This window comes from Mustelus asterias, chromosome 8 (assembly GCF_964213995.1).
Source record: "Mustelus asterias chromosome 8, sMusAst1.hap1.1, whole genome shotgun sequence".
In the NCBI taxonomy this organism is placed as follows: domain Eukaryota; kingdom Metazoa; phylum Chordata; class Chondrichthyes; order Carcharhiniformes; family Triakidae; genus Mustelus; species Mustelus asterias.
Window position 1 is genome coordinate 12,462,815 of NC_135808.1, and position 24,017 is coordinate 12,486,831.

Below are 24,017 nucleotides of genomic sequence, written 5' to 3' on the forward strand. Positions count from 1 at the left end.
GCACTCGTTTAAGTTTATTTATTATTGTCACAAATAGGCTTACATCAACACTACAATGAAGTTACTGTGAAAATCCCCTGGTTGCCACACTCCGGCGCCTGTTCGGGTACACTGAGGAAGAATTTAGCATGGCCAATGCACCCTAACCAGCATGTCTTTTGGACTGTGGGAGGAAACCACTGCATCCAGAGGAAACCCACGCAGACACGGGGAGAATGTGCAGACTCCACACAAACAGCAACCCGAGGCGGGAATCGAACCTGGATTCCTGGCGCTGTGAGGCAGCTGTGTTAACCACTGTACCACCCAACACATCTTTGTTGCAATTTCTTCCAGCTCCCACCTTGTACTCCGTTCCAGCATTTCCACCCCCTCTTATACTGTATATAATCAATCACATTTCTCCCTCTCTTTTGCCCTGAAGAAGGGTCACACGGGTTTAAAATGTTAACTGTTTCACTCTCCACAGATGCTACCAGTCCTGCTGAGCTTTTCCAGCATTTTCTGTTTTTATTTCCGAGCAGTATTTTGCTTTTATTATGCTTAAATCTCACAATGTCTGTGGTGATTCCATCCGCCCGCATCAAAGCTAGGTAGGACTTTGTGGTTCCCATGGTTAATCATTTCACAATGACTAACAATCCAGAATAACTTGCTCTACCCATTCTCTGAAGGTATGTGTCAGAGAGAAGAATCATAAAATCCCGACAGTGCAGAAGGAGGCCATTCGGCCCATCGAGTCTGCACCGATCACAACCCCACCGAGCCTTATTCCTGTATCCCCACATATTTACCCTGATAATCCCCCTGAAACTAGGCTCAATTTAGCACAATCAACCGAACCCGCACGTCTTTGGAGTGTGGGAGGAAACCGGAGCACCCGGAGGAAACCCATGCAGACACGGGGAAAACGTGCAAATTCCACACAGACGGTGACCCGAGGCAGGAATTGAACCCGGGTCTCTGGCCCTGTGAGGCAGCAGTGCGAACCACCGTGCCGGCCCAAAGAGCAAAAGAAGAACAAAAACGCTGAAAATTTTTTTAAAAACATGGATTGGAGGGATAAATAACAGACCGCACCCAAATTAACACAGTTTTATGTTTAATGAAATAATTCAAATACCTCCACCTAAATGAACATTTACTCGTCACAATGAGCCACGTACACAAACAGATACTTACATTTGTATGATTCAAATAATGCACACACACAGAATTGTATATATAAATATACACATAGAGGCAGAAATCCACATCAGCAATGTACAAATGCGCATACACACAACATACATTCAAGCACACTCACAAATAAAATAAAAATCAAGTAAAGTTTACTTATTAGTCAGAAGTAGGCTTACATTAATGCTGCAACAAAGTTAGTGTGAAAATCCACTGGTCGCCACACTCCGGCACCTGTTCGGGTACACTGAGGGAGAATTTAGCATGGCCAATGCACCCTAACCCACAGGTCTTTTGGACTGTGGGAGGATACCGGAGCACCCGGAGGAAACCAACACAGACACAGGGAGAACGTGCAGACTCCGCACAGACAGTGACCCAATCCAGGAATCGAACCTGGGTCCCTGTCGTTGTGAGGCAGCAGTGCTAACCACTGTGCCACCCATATATACACAGTCACAGAAGACAGCGGAGGAAAGGGTAGTGTGGAATGCAGAAAAAGAGTTGGTTAAAGAGCTGACATCCTGATAACAAGGTTCAAACTCTCTTCCTCACAGCACTGTGGGTGTACCCACACAACATGGACTGCAGGGTTCGAGAAGGCAGCTCACCACCACCTTCTCAGGGGCTTTTAGAGACCTTGGAGAGCGGTCAGCCAATCAGATTCACCATTCACTCTCTATAGCAGTGGTTCCCAAACTTTTTTCACTGGGCCGCACTTTCAGAATAAAAATTTGCTCGGGCCACACCGAATTTTTTATTGATAAGAAATACATTCAAAATTTAAAAAAAACAACTCCTAGCAGTGCTTGATTCATAACATAGAACACAACTACTTTATAATCTGATCATGGGACATCCAGAAAGTATAAAACAATGCTTGTTTAAACCATGTTTAAATGTTTCTTTGATTGTCCTTGAATCTTCCCGCCACACTTGCCATCCTCTCTCGCCGCACCAGTGTGGCGCGCCGCACCCTTTGGGAACCACTGCTCTCTAGCATCCAGGTTCAACACTACAACAGCCAGAAGAGTTAACACTGCTCTGTGCCTGAGACTGAAGAGGGAGAGAGGGGAATAGCTGGGGAGGAGAGGGAGACACAGAGAGAAAAAGATGACAGCAAGAGTGTAAGGGGGAAAATACAAGGGGGGCACACTCTAAAATGGCAATACAACAAAGCACACTCTAAAATGGCTGCCTGGCACATAAAGGGTTAACTGGGAAAGCCAAAAGAGCAGACACAGGCTCCTGCTGTTCAGAAAAACCTAACAGACAAGCCATTTCCAAATCACAGACAGTGACTCATAGCAAACAAACACCTCAGGAAGCCAAAGCCAAGGGTCAAGACATCTTTTAAGATAAGGAAACCCCAAAACAAAGAGCGTAGATTAATGTTAAAGGAAGGCGGGAAATATGAATGCGAGGGAACCGATTAGCACCTGAACGAGACGAAACTAGCCATTGATAGACCCATTCATAAAATGTTAAATGTCTATACCTGTTTGTATTCTTGTAAACATGAGGAAATGTACCCATTCATGAAATGTTAAATACTTGTACTCACTTAAACAATGTGATAATCTTCGAATCACATGTCAACCCATTGTGTAAAGGGTATAAAACTGAACTGCTCCCGGCATACAATTGAGAGAAGGTTTACTACAGACCAAGTACTTTGTCTCCATGGAGCTCCATTTAATAAATCGTATTTTCTGAATCTCGAAGTCTGACTACTAGTGGATTTTTCCCACAACAAAGAGAGAGAGAGGGAGAGAGAGAGAAATGGAAGTAGCTGAAGAGGAGAGGGAGGCACAGAGAGAGGAAGAGGGGTGAGAGCCTCGCATAAATTCTCAGAATATCCTGCCTCACAAAGGGAAAGTGCTCTTTTACAAGTGTTTGAACACCAAATTTAAGATGGCTCCATGAATGGCAACAGTGGGGCAATATCTGAGGCAGTTTACTCTGGGAGCAGTGCTCCCGCATTTAAGGCAGTTTGTCAATGGTGTCAGTATGCCTGGATTCAGGTTTCTCTTCACTGTGATCAGTCATCACGCTCACCAGGCTTCTCTTTAATGGAAATAGTGCTTTCGGTGTTAAAGGATGGCATCTTCAACTTCTAGAGAAAATAAAGACAAAACGGTGAATTAAAATGTCTGAAAACAGTTGACTTTTTGAACGAATTAGGCAAAACAGTAAAACAACATTTAGTAAAACTTGTCAATATATACTTGATTTGCCTCCTTAAAGTCTGTTTTCTCTTTTGCTTTTAAATATAGAGCTGCATTTTATAGGGAGGTATACTGCTCGCCGCGCCCACCTTACAAAAGTCATTCCAAAGTGACCAATGTGAAAAATGGCTGCCCCAGCAATCCCCCACTCTCTGTGGCCCCATCTCGCTATTGGTCATTCTGACTGGCTAGCAGCTCTCGCTAGAAGTCTGAAATGGTCAGTGCAGGAACTGCAAGAGGGCCCCAGGAAGGGAAGCAATTCATCCTGGGATTTTAGCACAGGGAGGGGTTGGGCACCCAAGGAAGGAGGGCAAGGGGGAGAGACGCTTTTCGGAGGCCAAGAGGAAGGGTGTGAAAAGCAGGTGCCATCATGGTGGGGAGTGGTGTCTGCCACCAGATACATAAAGGGCACCACCTGAAAAATGTGCCCTTTATTCCTTCCCGACTTTTCATTGAACTTAGAAGAGTACAGCACAGGAACAGGCCCTTCGGCCCATGGCAAAGTTTTAAGAAGTTTATTTATTAGTCACAATTAAGGCTTACATTAACACTGCAATGAAGTTACTGTGAAATTCCCCTCGTTGCCAAATTCCAACGCCTGATGTTGTGCCAAACATGACGCCAAATTAAACTAATCCCTTCTGCCTGCCCTTGGTCCTTATCCCTCTATTCCTCGCATATTCATGTGCTTATCTAAAAACCCCTTAAACGCCCCTATCAAGTCTGCCTCCACCACCCCTGGCAGTGTGGTCCAGACACCTACCACTCTCTCTGTACAAATAACATGCCCCTCACATCTCCTTTGAACTTTCTCCCTCTCACCTCAAGTGCGTGCCCCCTAGTGTTAGACATTTCAACTCTGGGAATTTCAATAGAGTCATTTTAAAAATGGTCTCTGAATCTAACCCGATTTCCAACATTAACCATATTTGGGCTTAGGGAATGTAATATTCGGGCCAATTGTCTTGTTAACAATCTCAATTGTCTGTTTATATTTGTTTTAAACTGGCAGGCAGAATCCTGATTACTGCACCCACCAGGCTCCATGTTATGGGGAGCAGGTTTGGAGATGGGTGGGGAGGGTATGGGTTCACCATATTTTATGTGCCCCTCTGCAGAGGATCACAAAATCAGCCCACGACACAGAAGATGGCCATTCTGTCTATTGGGTCAATGCTGGCTTCCACTGGAGTGTTCCATTCAGTCCCACTCCTCGCATGATACCCACATTCATGCAGGTTTATTTCCTTCAAGCGCACACCCAATTTCCTTTCAAAATCACTGATTGTTTTGGCTTCTACGACCCTTGCGGGCAGCAAGTTCCAAGTCATTATTGTTCACTGCGCAAGTAAGTTCTTCCTCACATCTTCCCTGTATCACTTGCCTGAAATCTCAAATCTGCGTCCTTAATTATGTACCATTAGCAAGAAGTCTCACAACACCAGATTAAAGTCCAACAGGTTTATTTGGAATCACGAGCTTTCGGAGCACTGCTCCTTCATCAGGTAAGTGCTCACCTGATGAAGGAGCAGCGCTCCGAAAGCTCGTGATTCCAAATAAACCTGTTGGACTTTAACCTGGTGTTGTGAGACTTCTTACTGTGCCCACCCCAGTCCAACGCCGGCATCTCCACTTCATGTACCATTAGCTAATGGGAAGAATTTTCTTTGTCTACCATATCCAGATCTGTCGTAATCTTGCACACCTCTATCAACTCTCCCTTCAATTTCCTTTGCTCCACGATTCAGCACAGCTCCTCTACTTTTGTATTCAATGCTTCTATTTATGAAGGCTAAGATCTCAAATGCTGTGCTAACCACTCTCTCAGCGAGTCCTGCCACCTTCAAAGATCGATACACATGCACCCAAGTCTCTCTACTCCTGCACGCTCTTTCGAATTGTGTCAGTCATTCCCTTTCCCTATCCTTTCTGCCAAAATGCATTACTTCACGCTTCTCTGTATTAAATTCCACTCGCCTGCCCATTTTTAAATTTAGTCATGGAACATAGGTGTCGCTGGCTGACCAGCATTTATTGCCCATCCCTAGTAGCCGAGGGCAGCTGAGGGTCAACCATATGCTTTGACTCTGGAAACACATGTGGGCCAGACCGGGTAAGGATGACAGATTTCCTTCCCTGACTGACTTTAATGAACCACTTTGGTTTCTCCAACTATTGGCAATGGTTTCATGGTCATCAGTAGATTATTAATCTCAGATTTTTTTTTATTGAAGTCAAATCCCACCATCTGCCATGGTGGGATTCGAACCCGCATCCCCAGAACATTAGTTGAGTTTCTGGATTAATAGTCCAGCGATAATACCACTAGGTCCTCACCTCCTTGTTTTATTTTAATAGCTTATCTATGTCACGATGATCATAGAATCATAGAATGCCAACAGTGCAAAAAGAGGCCATTCAGCCCATCCTACCACAACAATCCTACCCAAGCCCTATCCCCATAACCCCACAGATTTTCCCCACTCATCCCTCTAACCTACGCATCCTGTGACACTAAGAGGCAATTTAGCATGGCCAATGCACCCAACCTGCACATCTTTGGACTGTGGGAGGAAACCAGAGCACCCGGAGGAAACCAACACAGACACGGGGAGAATGTGCAAACTTCACACAGACAGTGACCCAAGCCGGGAATCGAACCCGGGTCCCTGGCGCAGTGAGGCAGCAGTGCTAACCACTGTGCCACCGTGCCGCCCCCGAGGACAAAGTGGAAGAATGCGGTTGAGAATCATATCAGCCACGATTGAACGGCAGAGCAGACGCGATGGTCCGAATGCTCCTATACCTTATGGTCTTAAATCATAATTCCTGCCCAGAAAGGGCGTGAAGCTGATCATGTCACAGGCATGGGGGTGGGGAGAATCTCAAACTGAGATCTCACTGACGCAAATCCTGTTTTGGTCCTCTCGCGAGACTTTGTAGCCACGGAGATGGGGAGGGGGGGGGGTGGTCGCTGATCTCTCCCTTGGGTTTGTTTTATTCCCCTTTTAGATATTAAACAGAGCTTAGCTTTGGATGAATAATCTCCGTTATCTGTGCATCAAGATGTGCTGGTTAGGGTGCATTGGCCATGCTAAATTCTCCCTCGGTGTAACCGAACAGGCGCCGGAGTGTGGTGACTCAGGGATTTTCACAGTTACTGCATTGCAGTGTTAATGTAAGCCTAGTTGTGACACTAATAAACTAAACTAGATTGAAGTTTACAAGTATATGAATTAGGAGCTGGAGTAGGCCTTTGGTTCCTCAAGTTTGCTGCACCATTGATCATGGCTGATCTTAGATTTTTAGGTGCTGGAATGTGGCGATTAGGGGATTTTCAGAGTACCTTGATTGCAGTGTTAATGTAAGCCTACTTGTGACATTAATAAATAAACTTTTAAATTTTTTTATTTCTAGGACCTGCTCAATCTCCATAGAAGTTACTCCTTCACTGCAAAATGAAACCTATCTCCCATTTCTGACTACAATACTGTGTGAAAAGGTTCATTCACAGAAGAGTTCAGAGAAAGAGCTGTACTTCTAATTCAACACTCGTGCTTAATAACATTACTTACTTCACATTCAGAGCGATCCGCATTCTCATTTTTACCTTTATCCTTTTTCCTACCTACGGCTGTGAAGATAGAATGAGTTGTATTGATGAAATAACGTACTGAGCACGTTTTTGCAATAATCAGAATATTGGGCTGTAAGTTATCTTCAGTTTGCCCATTGTATTTTTTACCAGGTAGTCTGCCAAGAATGAACCTTTCCCAATCTGATCGGTTACAAACCAGGGACTCCCATGAGTCAAAAGGGATGCTTGTTCAGGAATGCTTTAATAACATCCCCAAACAGTTTCTGCTGTCATCCTGGGAGTCTCCTGTCACGACCCATTTGCTGATGATACCAAACTAAGTGGCAAGGTAAGCTGTGTGAGGGCTGACAAGAGATATTGACTGGTTAAGCCAGGGTTTCCCAAATTTATTGAGCCGTGGATCCCCCAGTGACTCCCAAGAGCATCGTGGAATCCCAATGGTCTCGTAATGTTGGCAACTTTTTTGCAATGAAATAGGTATGGACACAGAAGTGTAAACAAGTCTTCCGAGCTATATCTGTGCATATATTAATAGAATCATATAATCCCTACAAAACAGAAGGAGGCCATTTGGCCAATTGAGTCTGCACCAATAATGATCCCACCCATGCCTTATCCACAAAACCCCACATATTTACCCCGCTAATCCATCTAACCTACACATTCCGGGACACTTAGGGGAATTTAGCATGACCAATCAACCTAACCTGCACACCTTTGGACTGTGGGAGGAAACCAGAGCACCCGGAAGAAACCCACGCAGACACAGGGAGAACGTGCAAACTCCATACAGACACGACCCAAGCCCCACCCAAGCCGGAAATCGAAAATACGCACGCACGCACAATCTTTTATTCCCTCCCCCTGCAGTATAAATATCTCCCACTTTCTACGCTTTTTAGCTTTGACAAAGGATCATCTGGACTCGAAACGTCAGCTCTTTTCTCTCCTTACAGATGCTGCCAGACCTGCTGAGATTTTCCAGCATTTTCCCTTTTGTTTCAGATTCCAGCATTCGTAGTAATTTATAGTAAAGATATGGAAGTCTTGCTCTGCGCCAGTTAGACGGCCCCTGGAATATCAATTCCAGCCATTACAACAGTTTAAATGTACACTGTAACTGCATCAACAATACTTACATTTGATGAAAATTGGAAGGATTATTGAAAAGAAAATGAATGATACCACTATCGTGTGAATTATATTTGTTTGTAGATTGGCTGCTGGCTCACATCTTCTATCTGCAATAGATAACACAACATAAACAATAAATGTGTCTTTCAAAAACATTTGAAAGGCTCATTGTAAATCATAAAGGTATCTTTTAGCTAGCAACATAACTTTTTGGTAAGTTTACAACAGAGCTCATTGACCGACCCCTCATTAGAGGTCTCTCAGTTATGACAGACCATTAGAAATCCTTGGCTTTGAACTTTTCCAGCTTGTATTATTCTCCCCATTGTATTTTGCATTAGGGCAGCACGGTGGCACTGCTGCCTCACTGCGCCAGGGACCCGGGTTCGATTCTGGCCTCGGGTGACCGTGTCGGGTTTGCACTTTCTCCCCCATATCTGCATGGTTTTCCTCCGGGTGCTCTGGTTTCCTCCCACACGCCAAAGATGTGTCAGTTAGGTGGACTGGCCATGCTAAACTGTCCATTATTGTCAGAGGGACTAGCTAGGGTAAATACATTGGGTTTCAGGGATAGGGCCTGAGTGGGATTGTTGTCCTTGCAGGCTTGATGGGCTGAATGGTCCCCTTCTGCACTGTAGGGATTCAATGATTGGATGTGCATCTACCTGGTTTATTGCAGTGCATGCTGGGAGAGGGCCTCACAAAATTGTCCATTTCTGTGGGAGGAAACAGGAGCACCTGAATGAAATCCACGCAGACACGGGGAGGACATGCACTCTGCACAGACAGTGATCCAAGCTGGGATTTGAGCACTGGTCCCTGGCGCTGTGAGGCTGATTTCAAATCGGGATAGATTAAAATAATTTCCTTCGAATGTCCATCAGGACTGAACCCAGCCAATCTTACCCTTCTCAATCTTTCTTGAGGGATAGCCAAGTTCTGCACGCATGAGGAAGGCCTCAACTGGGATCTTGAGTTCATGTCACACTACATGTAACCTCCACCATTTGGCCTCGGCTTGCAAAATCCTACTAACTGTCCTGGTTTGAGACAATACACACCTCTTTATCCTGTGATTATCCCTCTCTCCACTCATACTGTCTGTACCTGTAAAGACTCGCATTCCAACCATTATCTTACAATTGTATCTTTATCTATATATGCCGTGTTTGTGAAACTAACTCTCCACTCACCTGATGAAGGGGCAGCGCTCTGAAAACTCATGATTCCAAATAAACCTATTGGACTTTAACATTCCTTGGAGAGACGTAGGATGAGAGGAGACCTAATTGAGGTATATAAGATGTTGAGAGGCATAGATCGGGTGGACTCTCAGAGGCTTTTTCCCAGGGTGGAAATGGCTGCTACAAGAGGACACAGGTTTAAGGTGCTGGGGGTAGGCACAGGGGAAATTTTTCACACAGGGGGTGGTGGGCGAGTGGAATCGGCTGCTGTCAGTGGTGGTGGAGGCAAACTCAATAGGGTCTTTTAAGAGACTCCTGGATGAGTACATGGGACTTAATAGGATGGAGGGTTATAGGTAGGCCTAAAAGGTAGGGATATGTTCGGCACAACTTGTGGGGCCAAAGGGCCTGTTTTGTGCTGTAGTTTTTCTGTTTCTATGTTTCTTAATCTGGTGTTGTGAGACTTCTTTCTCGGGGGAGAGGTGGAGGGGTGGCTGAAACTAATTACAGCCTCCCTTGATTTTATATAGTTCAGATACTCATGGAGGACGCTTACTGAGAACATTCAGGCTGCACAGGAGCGAATTTAGTTGGATGAAACGTTAAGAACAGGAATGAAGGACTGTCAGTAAACTTACTGTCTTGTTGAATCTCTTCCGCCATGATGGCAATTGAGATGGCAATCATGAGCAAGGACCTTGCGATGTTGCTTATGTCAAGTGGAGCTTGAAAACCTGTCGAGCGCAGACAATGTGATGAGTTAGAAGATGTACATTTAACTTTTAGGATTGGATTTTTTTTTTTACGATAAGGAAACTGCTCTTCACCTGTACATTCCGGAAGTGTCTTAACGCACCAGGAGGTGGGAATCACAGCCAAAACCAACAGGATGAACATCATGAATAAAATAAACAGCACAATCATGGAGGTAAAACCTGTACCAATGGTACAAAAAGAGTCATTATCCATCTGCGCATAATTTAATGAGAGATTAAACTAAATGAACTAATGTTCTTGTGCAACATTGGCTCACATATTTCACACCTGTGTTCTGAGTTACGTCCACGAGGCTGCATTTAGTCCCTGTTCCTACTTGCACGTTTGTTTGCACCTGGAAGATGATTATGTGGCCCAGGACCCCACATGCTGACTGGGTGGTCCATATAAAGCAGCATTGTCTCTGCTATTCTAAACTCCCAGTTAAAGTTAACATTGGACAAATCAGAAGCCAGGGTGAATACCAGCTTGATAGATCCGAACATTTTCCTAGGTTTTGTGGAGGAAAGTTACTGAACAAATTCACAGGAATCTGCTGATGAACTTTGAATACAATGAAATCATTGAATCACAGAATCCCAACAGTACAGAAGGTGGTCATTTGGCCCATCAAGCATGAACCAACCACAGTCCAGTCCCGCAGTCCTACGTATTTCCCCTGTTGGTCCCCTGATACCAAGGGGCAATTCATCATGGCCAATCAACCTAACCTGTACGTCTTTGGAGTGTAGGAGGAAACCAGAGCAACTGGAGGAAACCAGCGCAGACGCGGGGAGAATGTGCGAACTCCACACAAACAGTCACCCAAGGCTGGAATCGAACCCAGGTCCCTGGCGCTGTGAGGCAGCAGCGCTAACCACTGTGCTGCCCTTAATTTTTATTAAAACAAGAGAAGTCATAGAAACCCTACAGTGCGGAAGAAGGTAATTTGGCTCAGTGAGTCTGCATCGACAACAATCCCAGCCAGGCCATATCCCCGTAATCCCACATATTTACCCCACTAATCCCTCTAGCCTACGCATCCCGGGACACTAAGGGGCAATTTAGCATAGCCGATCCACCTAACCCGCACATCTTTGTACTGTGGGAGAAAACTGGAGCACCCGGAGGAAATCCACGCAGACACGGGAAGAACATGCAAACTCCACACAGACAGTGACCCAAGCTGGGAATCGAACCCGGGTCCCTGGTGCTGTGAGGCACTGTGTCACCGTGCCGCCCCTATAGTGAACTATACTATGCCAGACAAATAAAAGGTTGGAAAGATATCAATACATAACCAAGACAATTCAAATTCATACTCATCCTTTACCCCAGCAATATCCTTACAAACACATAAATCCAGTTAATAGTTACAACAAGCTTGACATAAATGCTCCTTGCTTGGGAGTTACAAATGTGTTTTTTTCTGGTGAATTCCTGAGCATTCACTTGCTATATTTCACTCAACTCATACATTTCCCGAGACACCCACAAACACTCTAAAACTCGTTGTTTCTTCAACTGCTGAGCCAACCAATATGTTCCCTAAACTCAGCACTTCTGCTGAAGTGATCACTTTACTGAGTCCGATAACTGGTTTCCCAATAGCCATGTACTTTTTCTAATTAGAAAGCTCAACATCCATGCCTTCTCCCACTGTCACACAATGGGGCAGCACGGTGGCACAGTGGTTAGCACTGCTGCCCCACAGCGCCAGGGACCCGGGTTTGATTCCCAACTTGGGTGACTGTGTGTGTGGAGTCTGCTCATTCTCCCCATGTCTGCGTGGGTTTCCTCCGGGTGCTCCGGTTTCCTCCCACAATTCAAAGATGTGCGGGTTAGGTTGATTGGCCATGCTAAATTGCCCTTTAGTATCAGAGGGACTAGTAGGGTAGATGCACGTGGTTAAGGGGATAGTCCTTGGGTGGGATTGTGGTCAGTGCAGACTCGCTGGGCTGAATGGCCTTCCGCACTGTAGGGATTCGATGATTCAAATCTCATAAATCATATCATTGGTACTGAATACTTTCCCTCTCAATTTGTGGAAAAACCTTCCACGGATTCCCGTGGCATCTTTCTTGGTGAGCGAAGGTGGCCCACCATTGGCAGGTGGAGGGATCATCTGATCCTGCCATTGTCAATGTGGGTCCCAATTGTAGGCACCACCCGTTCCTCCCCTCCACCGCCCCAACTCTGGGAAACCTGCAGTAGGGGTGGGGGAGGGGTGCAGTTCACCATTGGCAGAACTGGAAGATCCGCCAGTGGGAATGGCTGGAAAATTCCAGCCTCTGTCTTTTACGTCACTGGATCACTGTCGCTAGGCAACAATAAGGTTTTGTTTCTACCTTGTTCTTACTGAACTTTTAACCCATCTTTTTCAATCCAGGGGCTGTAAAACATCATTAAAAATGTGTAGGTACAAATAAAACCAAAAGACTCCAAGATTTTTTAGTCACAAATTTACCCAGACTCCCAGGCACCCAGGTCCACACACTAAACCTAAATGTAACAGAATTTTCTTTGCGGCATTTTTACTTTTCTTAAAAGTATACATCAATTCAACTTAGAATTATACAATTAACAAAATGAGTAGCAGTGAACAATTGCTCTGTAGAATACCTACTCGCCTCATATTAGCTGATTATTTTAACATAAATAAAGATTATTTTATGTAATGTACCTTTAATCAAAATATGGAAACTGAGGGCTATGGCGATGGCAATAAGAGTCAGAATTTCAATACTCCGCAGAATCTGAAACAGAAGTGTGGCATATTTCTGAGGTGCTACAGAGAAAGAAAGAAGAATGTTAAAGATGTTAGAAATCCACGGTAATCTGCTTTAGAACCTGAGGAGGTGAATTTTACATACAGCAATGTACAGTGTAACAGCTAACAACCTCTGGGCTGAATAGGTTGCCGGTCATAATGGGTATTACAGTCATGGGCCCAGCCACCAGTTCATGTGACACTATAAATGATACTGTACCCAGTGCCACATTAATCATTTCTATGCCAGCAACCTTTATACTACACCTCCCTCAAGTCTTTACCCAACCTTTTTTTAAACAATATTACAACTGTGTTTACCCAATGTATTCATATTCCAAGTGGTTGTTAGAGTTTATTTTTTAAGCTTATTTATTAGTGGGCTTACATTAGCAATACAATGAAGTTACTGTGAAAATCCCCTAGTCGCCACACTCCGACATCTGTTTGGGTACACTGAGGGAGAATTTAGCATGGCCAATGCACCTAACCAGCACGTTTTTTGGACTGTGGGAGGAAACCCACGCAGTCTCGGGAAGAACATGCAGACTCGGGAAGAACATGCAGACTCTGCAGACAGTGACCCAAGCAGTGTTAGTGTAAGCTTACTTGTCACACTAATAAATAAACTTATTAAAAAAACTCCTTATATAAAGTTCACATTTATGTTAAAGTTCAAACTGGTCAAAACTAATTTAAAGAGAAACCTATGAATTAATAATATCCAAGTGTATATTGGATTTATTGACAAATACCTTGACAGAACCTTCTACTCAAACAGAACTGAAGAATTAATAAAATAAAATGCACTGAAGAAAGTATCAGTCCTGCGATCGATGCCGTAATGATTACAGTCTGCTCAAGTGAACCGTCTGTAATTTGAAAAAGAAACGCAATTAACAGAAGCAAGAACATGGCACCAGACAAACTGAACATGAAAACCATCAACTGTTGCAACAACCTAAACGCTACACTGACGGTTTCAGGGAAGGGAATTTGCCATCCCAAACCAGTTTGGCCTACTTGTGGCTTCAAGCCCAACTGTACCATGTCATCAAATCTTCACGCGACTTCACAAGCTGCTGAGTTGTCATGGTAACTCAGATCGGTTGATGAATTTCAAAATAGTCTGGATAAATCCTTTTTGAATCGATCCATTCGTGTGAGCACGAGAAGTACCCAGTAATCTTGTCCCAAAAATAAAAGAAAAAGGTGCCTGTGGAGGGGAGGGGAGGCCTTGGGGTGAGGCTGTGGATTCAGATTGGAGAGAGAGAATGGATGTTCCATCAGTTCAGCAAAGCGTTTGATAAGGTTCCCCATGGTAAGCTTTTGCAGAAAATACGGACACATGGGATTGAGGGTGATTTAGTGGTTTGGATCAGGAATTGGCTAGCTGTAAGAAAACAAAGGGTGGTGGTTGATGGGAAATGTTCATCCTGGAGTTCAGTTACTAGTGGTGTACCGCAAGGATCTGTTTTGGGGCCACTGCTGTTTGTCATTTTTATTAATGATCTGGATGAGGGCGTGGAAGGATGGATTAGTAAATTTGCGGATGACACTAAAGTCGGTGGAGTTGTAGACAGTGCAGAGGGAAGTGGCAGGTTACAGAGGGACATAGATAAGCTGCAGAGCTGGGCTGAGAGGTGGCAAATGGAGTTTAATGTGGAAAAGTGTGAGGTGATTCAGAGTACAGAGTACTGGGCGAATGGTAAGATACTTGGTAGTATGGATGAACAGAGGGATCTGGGTGTCCATGTGCATAGATCCCTGAAAGTTGGCACCCAGGTTGGTAGGGTTGTTAAGAAGGCGTACGGTGTGTTAGCTTTTATTGGTAGAGGGATTGAGTTTCGGAGCCAGGAGGTCATGCTGCAACTGTACAAAACTCTGGTGCGGCCGCATTTGGAGTATTGCGTACAGTTCTGGTTGCCATATTATAGGGAAGATGTGGAAGTGTTGGAAAGGGTGCAGAGGAGATTTACCAGGATGTTGCCTGGTATGGTGGGAAAATCGTATGAGGAAAGGCTGAGGGGCTTGAGGTTGTTTTCGTTAGAGAGAAGAAGGTTAAGAGGTGACTTAATAGAGGCATACAAGATGATCAGAGGATTAGATAGGGTGGATAGTGAGAGCCTTTTTCCTCGGATGGTGTTGGCTAGCACGAGGGGACATAGCTTTAAATTGAGGAGTGAGAGATATAGGACAGATGTTAGAGGTAGGTTCTTTACTCAGAGAGTAGTAAGGGCGTGGAATGCCCTGCCTGCAGCAGTAGTGGACTCGTCAACATTAAGAGCTTTCAAATGGTTATTGGATAAACATATGGATGATATTAGAATAGTGTAGGTTAGAGGGGCTTTAGATTGGTACCACTGGTCGGCGCAACATCGAGGGCCGAAGAGCCTGTACTGCGCTGTAATGTTCTATGTTCTATGTTCCCCTGCCTGAGGCCTGAGTAGGGTCACCTGCCGGGCCTCCCCTTGTCCCTGACCTCCTCCAGCCAGCCTCAGGGCAGGAAGCAGCTTTTATGTGGCTATAAATTGGCCTGTTAAGAGCCTCAACTGGCAGGGGAAGGCAGAAGGGTGGCAAAAAGATGCAGTGGTTAGCACTGCTGCCTCACAGCACCAGGGATGAATTCCAGCCTTGGGTCACTGTCTGTGTGGAGTTTACACCCTCTCCCCGCGTCTGCTTGGGTTTCCTCCGCATGCTCCAGTTTCCTCCCACAGTGCGGTTAGGTGGATTGGCCATGCTAAATTGCCCCTTAGTGTCAGGTGGAATAACAGGGCACATATGTGGGGGTTATGGGTATAGGGCCTGGGTGAGATTGCTGCTGGTGCAGACTCGATGGGCCAAATAGCCTCCTTCAGCACTATAGGGATTCTGATTCTATGATTGTAAGGACACTTGGCAAATTTTACAGACTCCTCCTCTCAGCCTGTGGAGGGGAGGCAAATTTGTTTACAGATTCCCCAACTGCTGGAAGGCCCCGTAAACATCTCTACAAAGAGCGCTGGCTGGAGGCAGCTCTGAAAATAATTTGGAATGTTTATAAATTGTTCTATGTCAATTTTGGGTATCTTTTAGTTTGCAAAATGAGCTATCCCTCCCTGAAAAGATTCAATGGGTCAGCGCACTAGGCAATGGACTAGTGGTATTTTCGCTTGACTATTAATCCAAAATCTCAGCTAAGGTTCTGGGGGCCCGGGTTCAAATCCCGCCACGGCTGATGGTGGAATTTGAAATCAATAAAAAAAATCTGGAATTGAGAACCGACTGATGACCACAAAACCATTGTCGATTGTCGGAAAAAACCCATCTGATTCACTAATGTCCTTTAGGGAAGGAAATCTGCCGTCCTTACCTGGCCTGGCCTACATGTGAATCCAGAGCCAGTGCAATGTGATGGACTCTCAACTGTCCTCCAAGGGCAATTAGGGATGGGCAATAAATGCTGACCCTGTCAGCGACACCCAAATCCCACGAATGAATGAAAAAAAACTCCTCGTAACGAAACAATTCAACAACTCTGAGTAAAGGAATTTCTCTTCTCTATTATCAAAAATAATTTATTTTAATATTAAAATTAATTTGGCTCTGAGCATTCTCTGCTGCAGTGCTGATTTGCACCGGCTGATTTAGAAACTTCACTAAAAGCAGAAGATGTTACAAATGTCCCCTTCAAAGTGTCATCCATAAATCCAGCTTACCACAAATTGTTAATGTGTAATGTGCCTGGATGGAGCTGACGGGATTGCGTGCGATGCAGGTATAGGTCCCACTGTCATCTTTCCGAGCGTTCGGGATGATGAGGCTTCTGTTCTCGGTTATGAGCTGGTGATGCTGAGAGATTTCCCCTCCGTCTTTCTGCCACTGATACGCGTGAGGCTTTCCAGAAACATCACAGGTCAGCGCGATGGTAGAATCCAGGGAGCTGGAGTTACTCTGTATCGAAGCACTGAACAACTCATCTGAACAGGAAAAATGCTGATTAAAGAACTGCGATATTAAAATCGTCATTTGCAATGAATTCTCACCGCATCTTAACACAGTGGAAAATGCTTGGAGAAGAATTTTCCATCTATACAGCACCTGATTACAAATTTATGTTAATAAGTGCAGCTCTGCTGTAGGGATTCTATGAACCTCGACCAAGCAACATTGTATTAATAAACATGCATCATGTTAAAGTTTAAACCCTCAGTGTGGCACCTCATTACATCTTCTTTAAGGTATTCTCAGTGATATATTTAACACCAAAGTGTTTTGCAACCATTTATAAAGGGCAGTTGTTACGTGATGGGTATGGTTGTCCATTTGTAAAAAGATGTGTCAATGAAAGGACCTGAAGTTACACAGCATCTTATTACATACACAGCACGTCCCAGCTAGTTTTAAAGTGCAGTTATTGTGTGACAAATGTGATAGTGAATTTATCCATAGTTCTGCCACAGGAATATGATGAATGGTCAGTTAATGTGTTTTTCTGGGATTTGGGAGCGGAACAAAGTGCAAAAGGTACATTTTCTACTCTTGGAAAAGTGAAACAGAATCTTCAGTTTCTACCTGAACTACTCATAGAATCCCTCCAGTGCAGAATGAGGGCATTTTAGCACATCGAGCCTGCACCCACTACTATCCCCGTAACCCCATGTATTTACCCTGCTAGTTCCCCTGACGCTAAGGGGTAACTTAGTACAGCCAATCAATCCAACTTGCACATCTTTGGAGAGTGGGAGGAAACCAGAGCAATCGGAGGAAACCTACGCAGACACGGGGAGAATGTGCAAACTCCACACAGACAGTGACCAAAAGCCGGAATTGAACCTGGGTCCATAGCGCTGTGAGGCAGCAGTGCTAACCACTATGCCACCTGCATTAAGATACAAAAGTCTGAGCTCACGCACCAACCGACTCAAGCACAACTTCTTCCCTGCTGCCATTGAATGGACCTACCACGCACTAAGTTGATCTTTCTCTACACTATGACTGTAACATTACATTCTGCACTCTCTCCTTTCCTTCTCTATGAACGGTATGCTTTGTCTGTATGGCGCGCAATAAACAATACTTTTCGCTGTATACTAATACATGTGACAATAATAAATCAAATCAGAGCAGACAATCAGTTTGAGGAGACATCTGAAAAAAAATGACACCTTCAACAATAAAGCTCTCTCTCAGTAAATGAACTGCAATGTCACTATACATTGCATTAATCTGTTTGCATAAAATTCTTTCACCAGCTAACAGAGGGGTTAATTTGTTGCATTGTAAAGGATTAAAGTTTTAAACTTTATTTATGAGTGTCACAAGTAGGTTTACATTAACACTGCAATGATGTAAAAATCCCCTAGTCGCCACACTCAGGTGCCTGTTCGGGAGAATTTAGCATGGCCAATGCACCTAACCAGCACGCCTTTTCGGACTGTGGGAGGAAACCGGAGCACCAAGAGGAAACCCACACAGACACGGGGAGAATGTGCAGACTCCGCACAGACAGTGACTCAAGTTGGGAATCAAACCCGGATCCCTAGCGCTATGAGGCAGCAGTGCTAACCACTGTGCCGCCCAGAATAATTTAATCACACAAAGAGGTTAATTTTCCTGTTCAGGCTGGGATGACTGGTTGGAATGCTCAGGGTGAGATATCTGATGCCATAACATATGCCACTGATGCTTAAATTTGCGAGACAGACGTACCCATTCTCCTTAGCTGGACAATTTGAACAATATCTCGCAGATCGACAAAAAGTGTATAAAGACCCTCGTCTGTAGAAGTTAAACTGTGAAGGACAAAGGATCCGTTAGATGGGAAGAAGTCAAGACGACCTTTGAACTGTTTCATGATGGAAGGTTTCTTAGCCTGTGCATGATAGTGGAGCACTCCCATTTTGTTTCCGTTGTCAACATGCCATTGGAAAAGCTCTGGCGCATCCCTTTGATTCTCAAACACTCCAGGGAAGAACATGGAGCTCCCAGGAGCAAAGTAAGCTTCCATTTTTCCTATAAAAAATAACAGAAACAATGATTAGCCCAGCCTCGATGCAGTGTCGAATGAGCGTTTAGTTCATCATCTGCTTAGTTCCAGATATTTTTTAAGTAAAAAATATCTGGAATTAAGAATCTACTGATGACAATGAAACCACTGTCGGAAAAACCCATCAGGTTTACTAATGTCCCTTTAGGGAAGGAAATCTGCCGTCCTGATCTGGTCTGGCCTACATTGTGACTCCAGACCCGCAGCAATGTGGTTGACTCTCAACTGCCCTCAGGCAACTAGCAATAGGCAATAAATGCTGGCCCACCAGTGACACCCATGTCCCAAGAATGAATAAATTTTTTAAAATTCCATTCACCATCACTGGAACTTCCTGCCTGCCAGTGCTATCAGAATCCTTTCACCTCATGGACTGCAGCGGTTCAAGAAGGCAGCTCACCACTGCCTTCTCATTCTCACTTTAATTGGGGAGGTGATGGCCTCGTGGTATTATCGCTAAACTATTCATCCAGCAATTCAGCTAAATGTTCTGGTGCACCCAGGTTCAAATCCTGCCACGGCAGATGGTGGAACTTGAATTCAACAAAATAAATAAGAACATAAACATAAGAACTAGGAGCAGGAGTAGGCCATCTGGCCCCTCGAGCCTGCTCCGCCATTCAATAAGATCATGGCTAATCTTTTTGTGGACTCAGCTCCACTAACCCACCCGCTCACCATAACCCTTAATTCCTTTGCTGCTCAAAAATTTATCTATCCTTGCCTTAATGAGGTAGCTTCAACTGCTTCACTGGGCAGGGAATTCCACAGATTCACAACTCTTTGTGTGAAGAAGTTCCTCCTCAACTCAGTCCTAAATCTGCTTCCCTTATTTTGAGGCCATGCCCCCTAGTTCTAGTTTCGCCGGCCAGTGGAAACAACTTCCCTGCTTCTATCTTATCTATTCCCTTCACCATCTTATATGTTTCTATAAGATCGCCCCTCATTCTTCTGAATTCCATTGAGTATAGCACCAGTCTACTCAGTCTCTCCTCATATGCCAACCCTCTCAACTCCGGAATCAACCTAGTGAATCTCCTCTGTATCCCCTCCAGTGCCAGTATAGCCTTTCTCAAGTAAGGAGACCAAAACTGTACACAGTACTCCAGGTCTGGCCTCACCAGAACCTTATACAGCTGCAACATAACCGTGCTGTTTTTTATCTCCATCCCTCTGGCAATGAAGGACAAAATTCCACTTGCCGCCTTAATTACCTGCTGAACCTGGAAACCAACTCCTTGTGATTCTTGCAGAATGACACCCAGGTCCCTCTGCACAGCAGTATGCTGCAATTTTTTACCATTTAAATAATAGTCCATTTTGCTGTTATTCCTACCAAAATGGATGACCTCACATTTACCAACATTATGCTCCATCTGCCAGACCCTCACCCACTCACTTAGACCACCTATATCCCTTTGCAGACTTTCAGCATCCTCTGCACACTTTGCTCTGCCCCTCGTCTTAGTGTCATCTGCGAATTTTGACACACTACACTTGGTCCCCAACTCCAAATCATCTATGGATTAATAAATCTGGAATTAAGAATCTACTGATGACCATAAAACCATTGTTGATTGCCAGAAAAACCCATCTTCTTCACTCATGTCCCTTTAGGGATGGAAATCTGCCGCCCTTACCTGGTCTGGCCTACACGTGACTCCAGAGCCACAGCAATGTGGTTGACTCTCTGGGCAACTCTGGGCAATAAATGCTGGCCAGCCAGCGACACCCATGTTCCCCGAATGAGTAACAAGAGAGAGATCTTGATCACCAACACTTAACTGCCAGCTATACAGCCGACGTGTGTACAGCGAGAGAGGCTAAGGTGGTTTAGGCCCTCTCGCTATATCGCTGGCAGTAAAGTATCATTGACGGGGGCGTAACAAGCCACCAGTTCACATTGCCACCACTTCTTTCCCAGGTATTGAATCACTGGGCTGGGGTTCGCAAGCAGCAGGCAGTGCATTTGAAAATCCCAAGAGCAAAGCCCACATTTCCCACCAGCTACTGGCAATGTACACAAAACAGCAGGTAGAACACTGGTGGTTTTCTGACAATCTCTCCTCCATATGAAGGATCCTCGAGGGCCTTAGGAATTTCAATCCAAAAAGATTATTCTATCTTCACGCTTGAACCTTCCTCAGAGTTTCCTATGGGCGGAATTTTACCGGCATGTCTGCCCAAGGTTCGTACTATCCCTCCCAAGGCCAACGGAGAGTGCGTTCTCTGAGCCTCGCCCGCCCCCAGAATCGGGGCGGGCGTGCCGGTAGATTTCCAGCCATGTATGTTATGTTTTGGTGCCAAATTATCTCAGCTCGAAAGAAAGAAATAACTTACATTTATTCAACACATTTCATGAGCTCGGGATATTTGAAAGCACACTCTAGATACTGAACCATCTTTCGAAGGGTGGTCACTGTTGTCGGGCAGAGTTTTCTTGGCGCGCATGCCCCAAAACGGGAAAATCCCACCCAAGGTCAACAATATTTACATGGTCCCCCCACTCTGTAACGTGGAGAAGAACAGTAGGCAATTTGTGCATTGCAAGGTCCCAGGGCAGAAGGGGGCCAGTTGGCCCATCGACTCTGCACTGACTCTCTGGCAGAGCATTCCACCCAGACCCAACCCCATGTATTTACCCCTTTAATCCCCCTAACCTACACATCTTGGAGGCAATTTAGCATGGCCAATCCACCTCACCTACACATCTTTGGGCACTAAGGGGCAATTTAGCATGGCTAATCAAAAAGTAAAGTTTATTTATTAGTCACAAGTAAGGCTTACATTAACACTGCAATGAAGTTACTTTGAAGTTTCCCTAGTAGCCACATTCCAGTGCCTGTTCGCGTCAGTGCACCTAACCAGCATGTCTTTCAGACTGTGGTTTATGGAATGTGATGACTAGGGCAATTTCACAGTAACTTCATTGCAGTGTTAATGTAAGCCTTACTTGTGACTAATAAATCCCCCTAACCAACACATCTTTGGACACTAAGGGGCAATTTAGCATGGCCAATCCAACTAACCTGCACATCTTTAGACTGTGGAAGCAAACCAGAGGAAACTGACACACACTTGGGGAGAACTTGCAAACTCCACACAGACAATCACCCAAGGCTGGAATTGAACTGGGGAGAACGTGCAGACTCCGCACAGACAAGCCGGGAATGGAACCCGGGTCCCTGGAGATGTGAGACAGCAGTGCCAACCACTGTGCCACCATGTCGCCACTGGATCTTGAAATATTAATGGCAATGAAATTGTCAGTGGTCACCATTATTGCTCCACTGAAACTGACAGCATCTTCTGGAGTTGCACAATCTCAGCTAAACATGGATTCACACCAGATTTAAACTAACAGCTGGAAAGGGGAACAGGGTCCCTCCCACTGCAAGTTACTGTCCATCTGGGCAGGCAAGACAGACACCTGGATGCACACTCTTCGCGGCAGAGAACAGTATCAATTCCTCTGACTATATTATTCCCTAATATCATGACATTCCTTTATGCTTCCCCTGGTTTTCTGTAACACAGTGGGATGGCCAGTTAGTTTAGAACATAGAACATAGAACATAGAACATTACAGCACAGAACAGGCCCTTCGGCCCACGATGTTGCACCGACCAGTTAAAAAAAAAACTGTGACCCTCCAACCTAAACCAATTTCTTTTCGTCCATGAACCTATCTACGGATCTCTTAAACGCCCCCAAACTAGGCGCATTTACAACTGATGCTGGCAGGGCATTCCAATCCCTCACCACCCTCTGGGTAAAGAACCTACCCCTGACATCGGTTCTATAACTACCCCCCCTCAATTTAAAGCCATGCCCCCTCGTGCTGGATTTCTCCATCAGAGGAAAAAGGCTATCACTATCCACCCTATCTAAACCTCTAATCATCTTATATGTTTCAATAAGATCCCCTCTTAGCCGCCGCCTTTCCAGCGAAAACAATCCCAAATCCCTCAGCCTCTCCTCATAGGATCTCCCCTCCATACCAGGCAACATCCTGGTAAACCTCCTCTGCACCCTCTCCAAAGCCCACCATGTAGCCCCCATTCTCATCCAAACAAGCTGACAAAAAGACCTTAAAACTTTAAAAAAAACCTTAGGGCAGCACGGTGGCACAGTAGTTAGCATGGCTGCCTCAGAGCGCCAGGGGCCTGGGTTCGATTCCCGGCTTGGGTCACTGTCTGTGTGGAGTTTGCACGTTCTCCCCGTGTCTGCATGGGTTTCCTCCGGATGCTCCGGTTTCCTCCCACAGTACAAAGATATGCGGGTTAGGTGTGGGTTTGGCCATGCTAAATTGCCCCTTAGTGTCAGGGGGACTAGCTAGGGTAAATGCATGGGTTAAGGGGATAGGAATGAGGTCGGTGCAGACTCAATGGGCCAAATGGCCTCCTTCTGCACTGTATGATTCCATGATAGTATCTATGATAAACCTGTTGGACCATTGTAAGGGCTCAGGCTCCTGTTCTCATGCACTCTGAGTCCCCATACCTGCCTCCCTGGCAGTCTGCTGTCCCTGACCACTGGCTGAATCAGAAGACCTGTCCTAGGAGGTGTAAATGGCTCCTGGTACAAAGAATCTCAGTAGGATTCTCCCTCCCTGATGCATCACAGTTTCTGTAGCTCAGTGTCCAGCTCATACACTCTCAGCCGAAGCTACTCAAAATTACTTTGGACGCGTTTGCTCTCAATCAAACTGGTACCCGGGAGTGCCCACATGCTGCAGCTGTGACACGTCACCAATCCCGATATCCTTGAAATGTTTGAATTAACTATTTGATTATTTTATTCAATTGGATGGTTTAATTTTTTAATGTACATTTTATTAACCTTGTGACCAGTAGCTAGACTGTTTTGAACCTTTGGAATCGAATAAACTTTAGTCACTTATCAAATTCTTTCTGGTTGTATCACAGCTTGGTATGGCTCCTGCTCTGCCCAAGACCGCAAGGAAGTACAAAAGGTCGTGAATGTAGCCCAATCCATCATGCAAACTAGCCTCCCATCCATTGACTCTGTCTACACTTCCTGCTGCCTCGGCAAAGCAGGCATCATAATTAAGGACCCCACGCATCCCCGGACATACTCTCTTCCACCTTCTTCCTTCGGGGAAAAGAATACAAAAGTC

General features: G+C 45.1%; 1 protein-coding gene across 1 annotated transcript in view; it reads right to left on the reverse strand.

Annotated features, from left to right (window-relative positions):
• Positions 1-1,087: 1,087 nt before the first annotated feature.
• Positions 1,088-24,017, reverse strand: part of LOC144497830 (contactin-6-like) — a 30,008-nt gene continuing 7,078 nt past the window's right edge. Inside the window, exons 3-11 of the mRNA XM_078219270.1 lie at positions 18,541-18,843; positions 16,548-16,808; positions 13,605-13,721; positions 12,763-12,867; positions 10,151-10,258; positions 9,962-10,057; positions 8,145-8,246; positions 6,983-7,041; positions 1,088-3,295 (exon numbers count right to left, since the gene is read on the reverse strand). Of these exons, the coding sequence (XP_078075396.1) occupies positions 3,221-3,295; positions 6,983-7,041; positions 8,145-8,246; positions 9,962-10,057; positions 10,151-10,258; positions 12,763-12,867; positions 13,605-13,721; positions 16,548-16,808; positions 18,541-18,843 (1,226 nt within the window). The 3' untranslated portion in view covers positions 1,088-3,220. The remainder of the gene's footprint in view (positions 3,296-6,982; positions 7,042-8,144; positions 8,247-9,961; positions 10,058-10,150; positions 10,259-12,762; positions 12,868-13,604; positions 13,722-16,547; positions 16,809-18,540; positions 18,844-24,017) is intronic.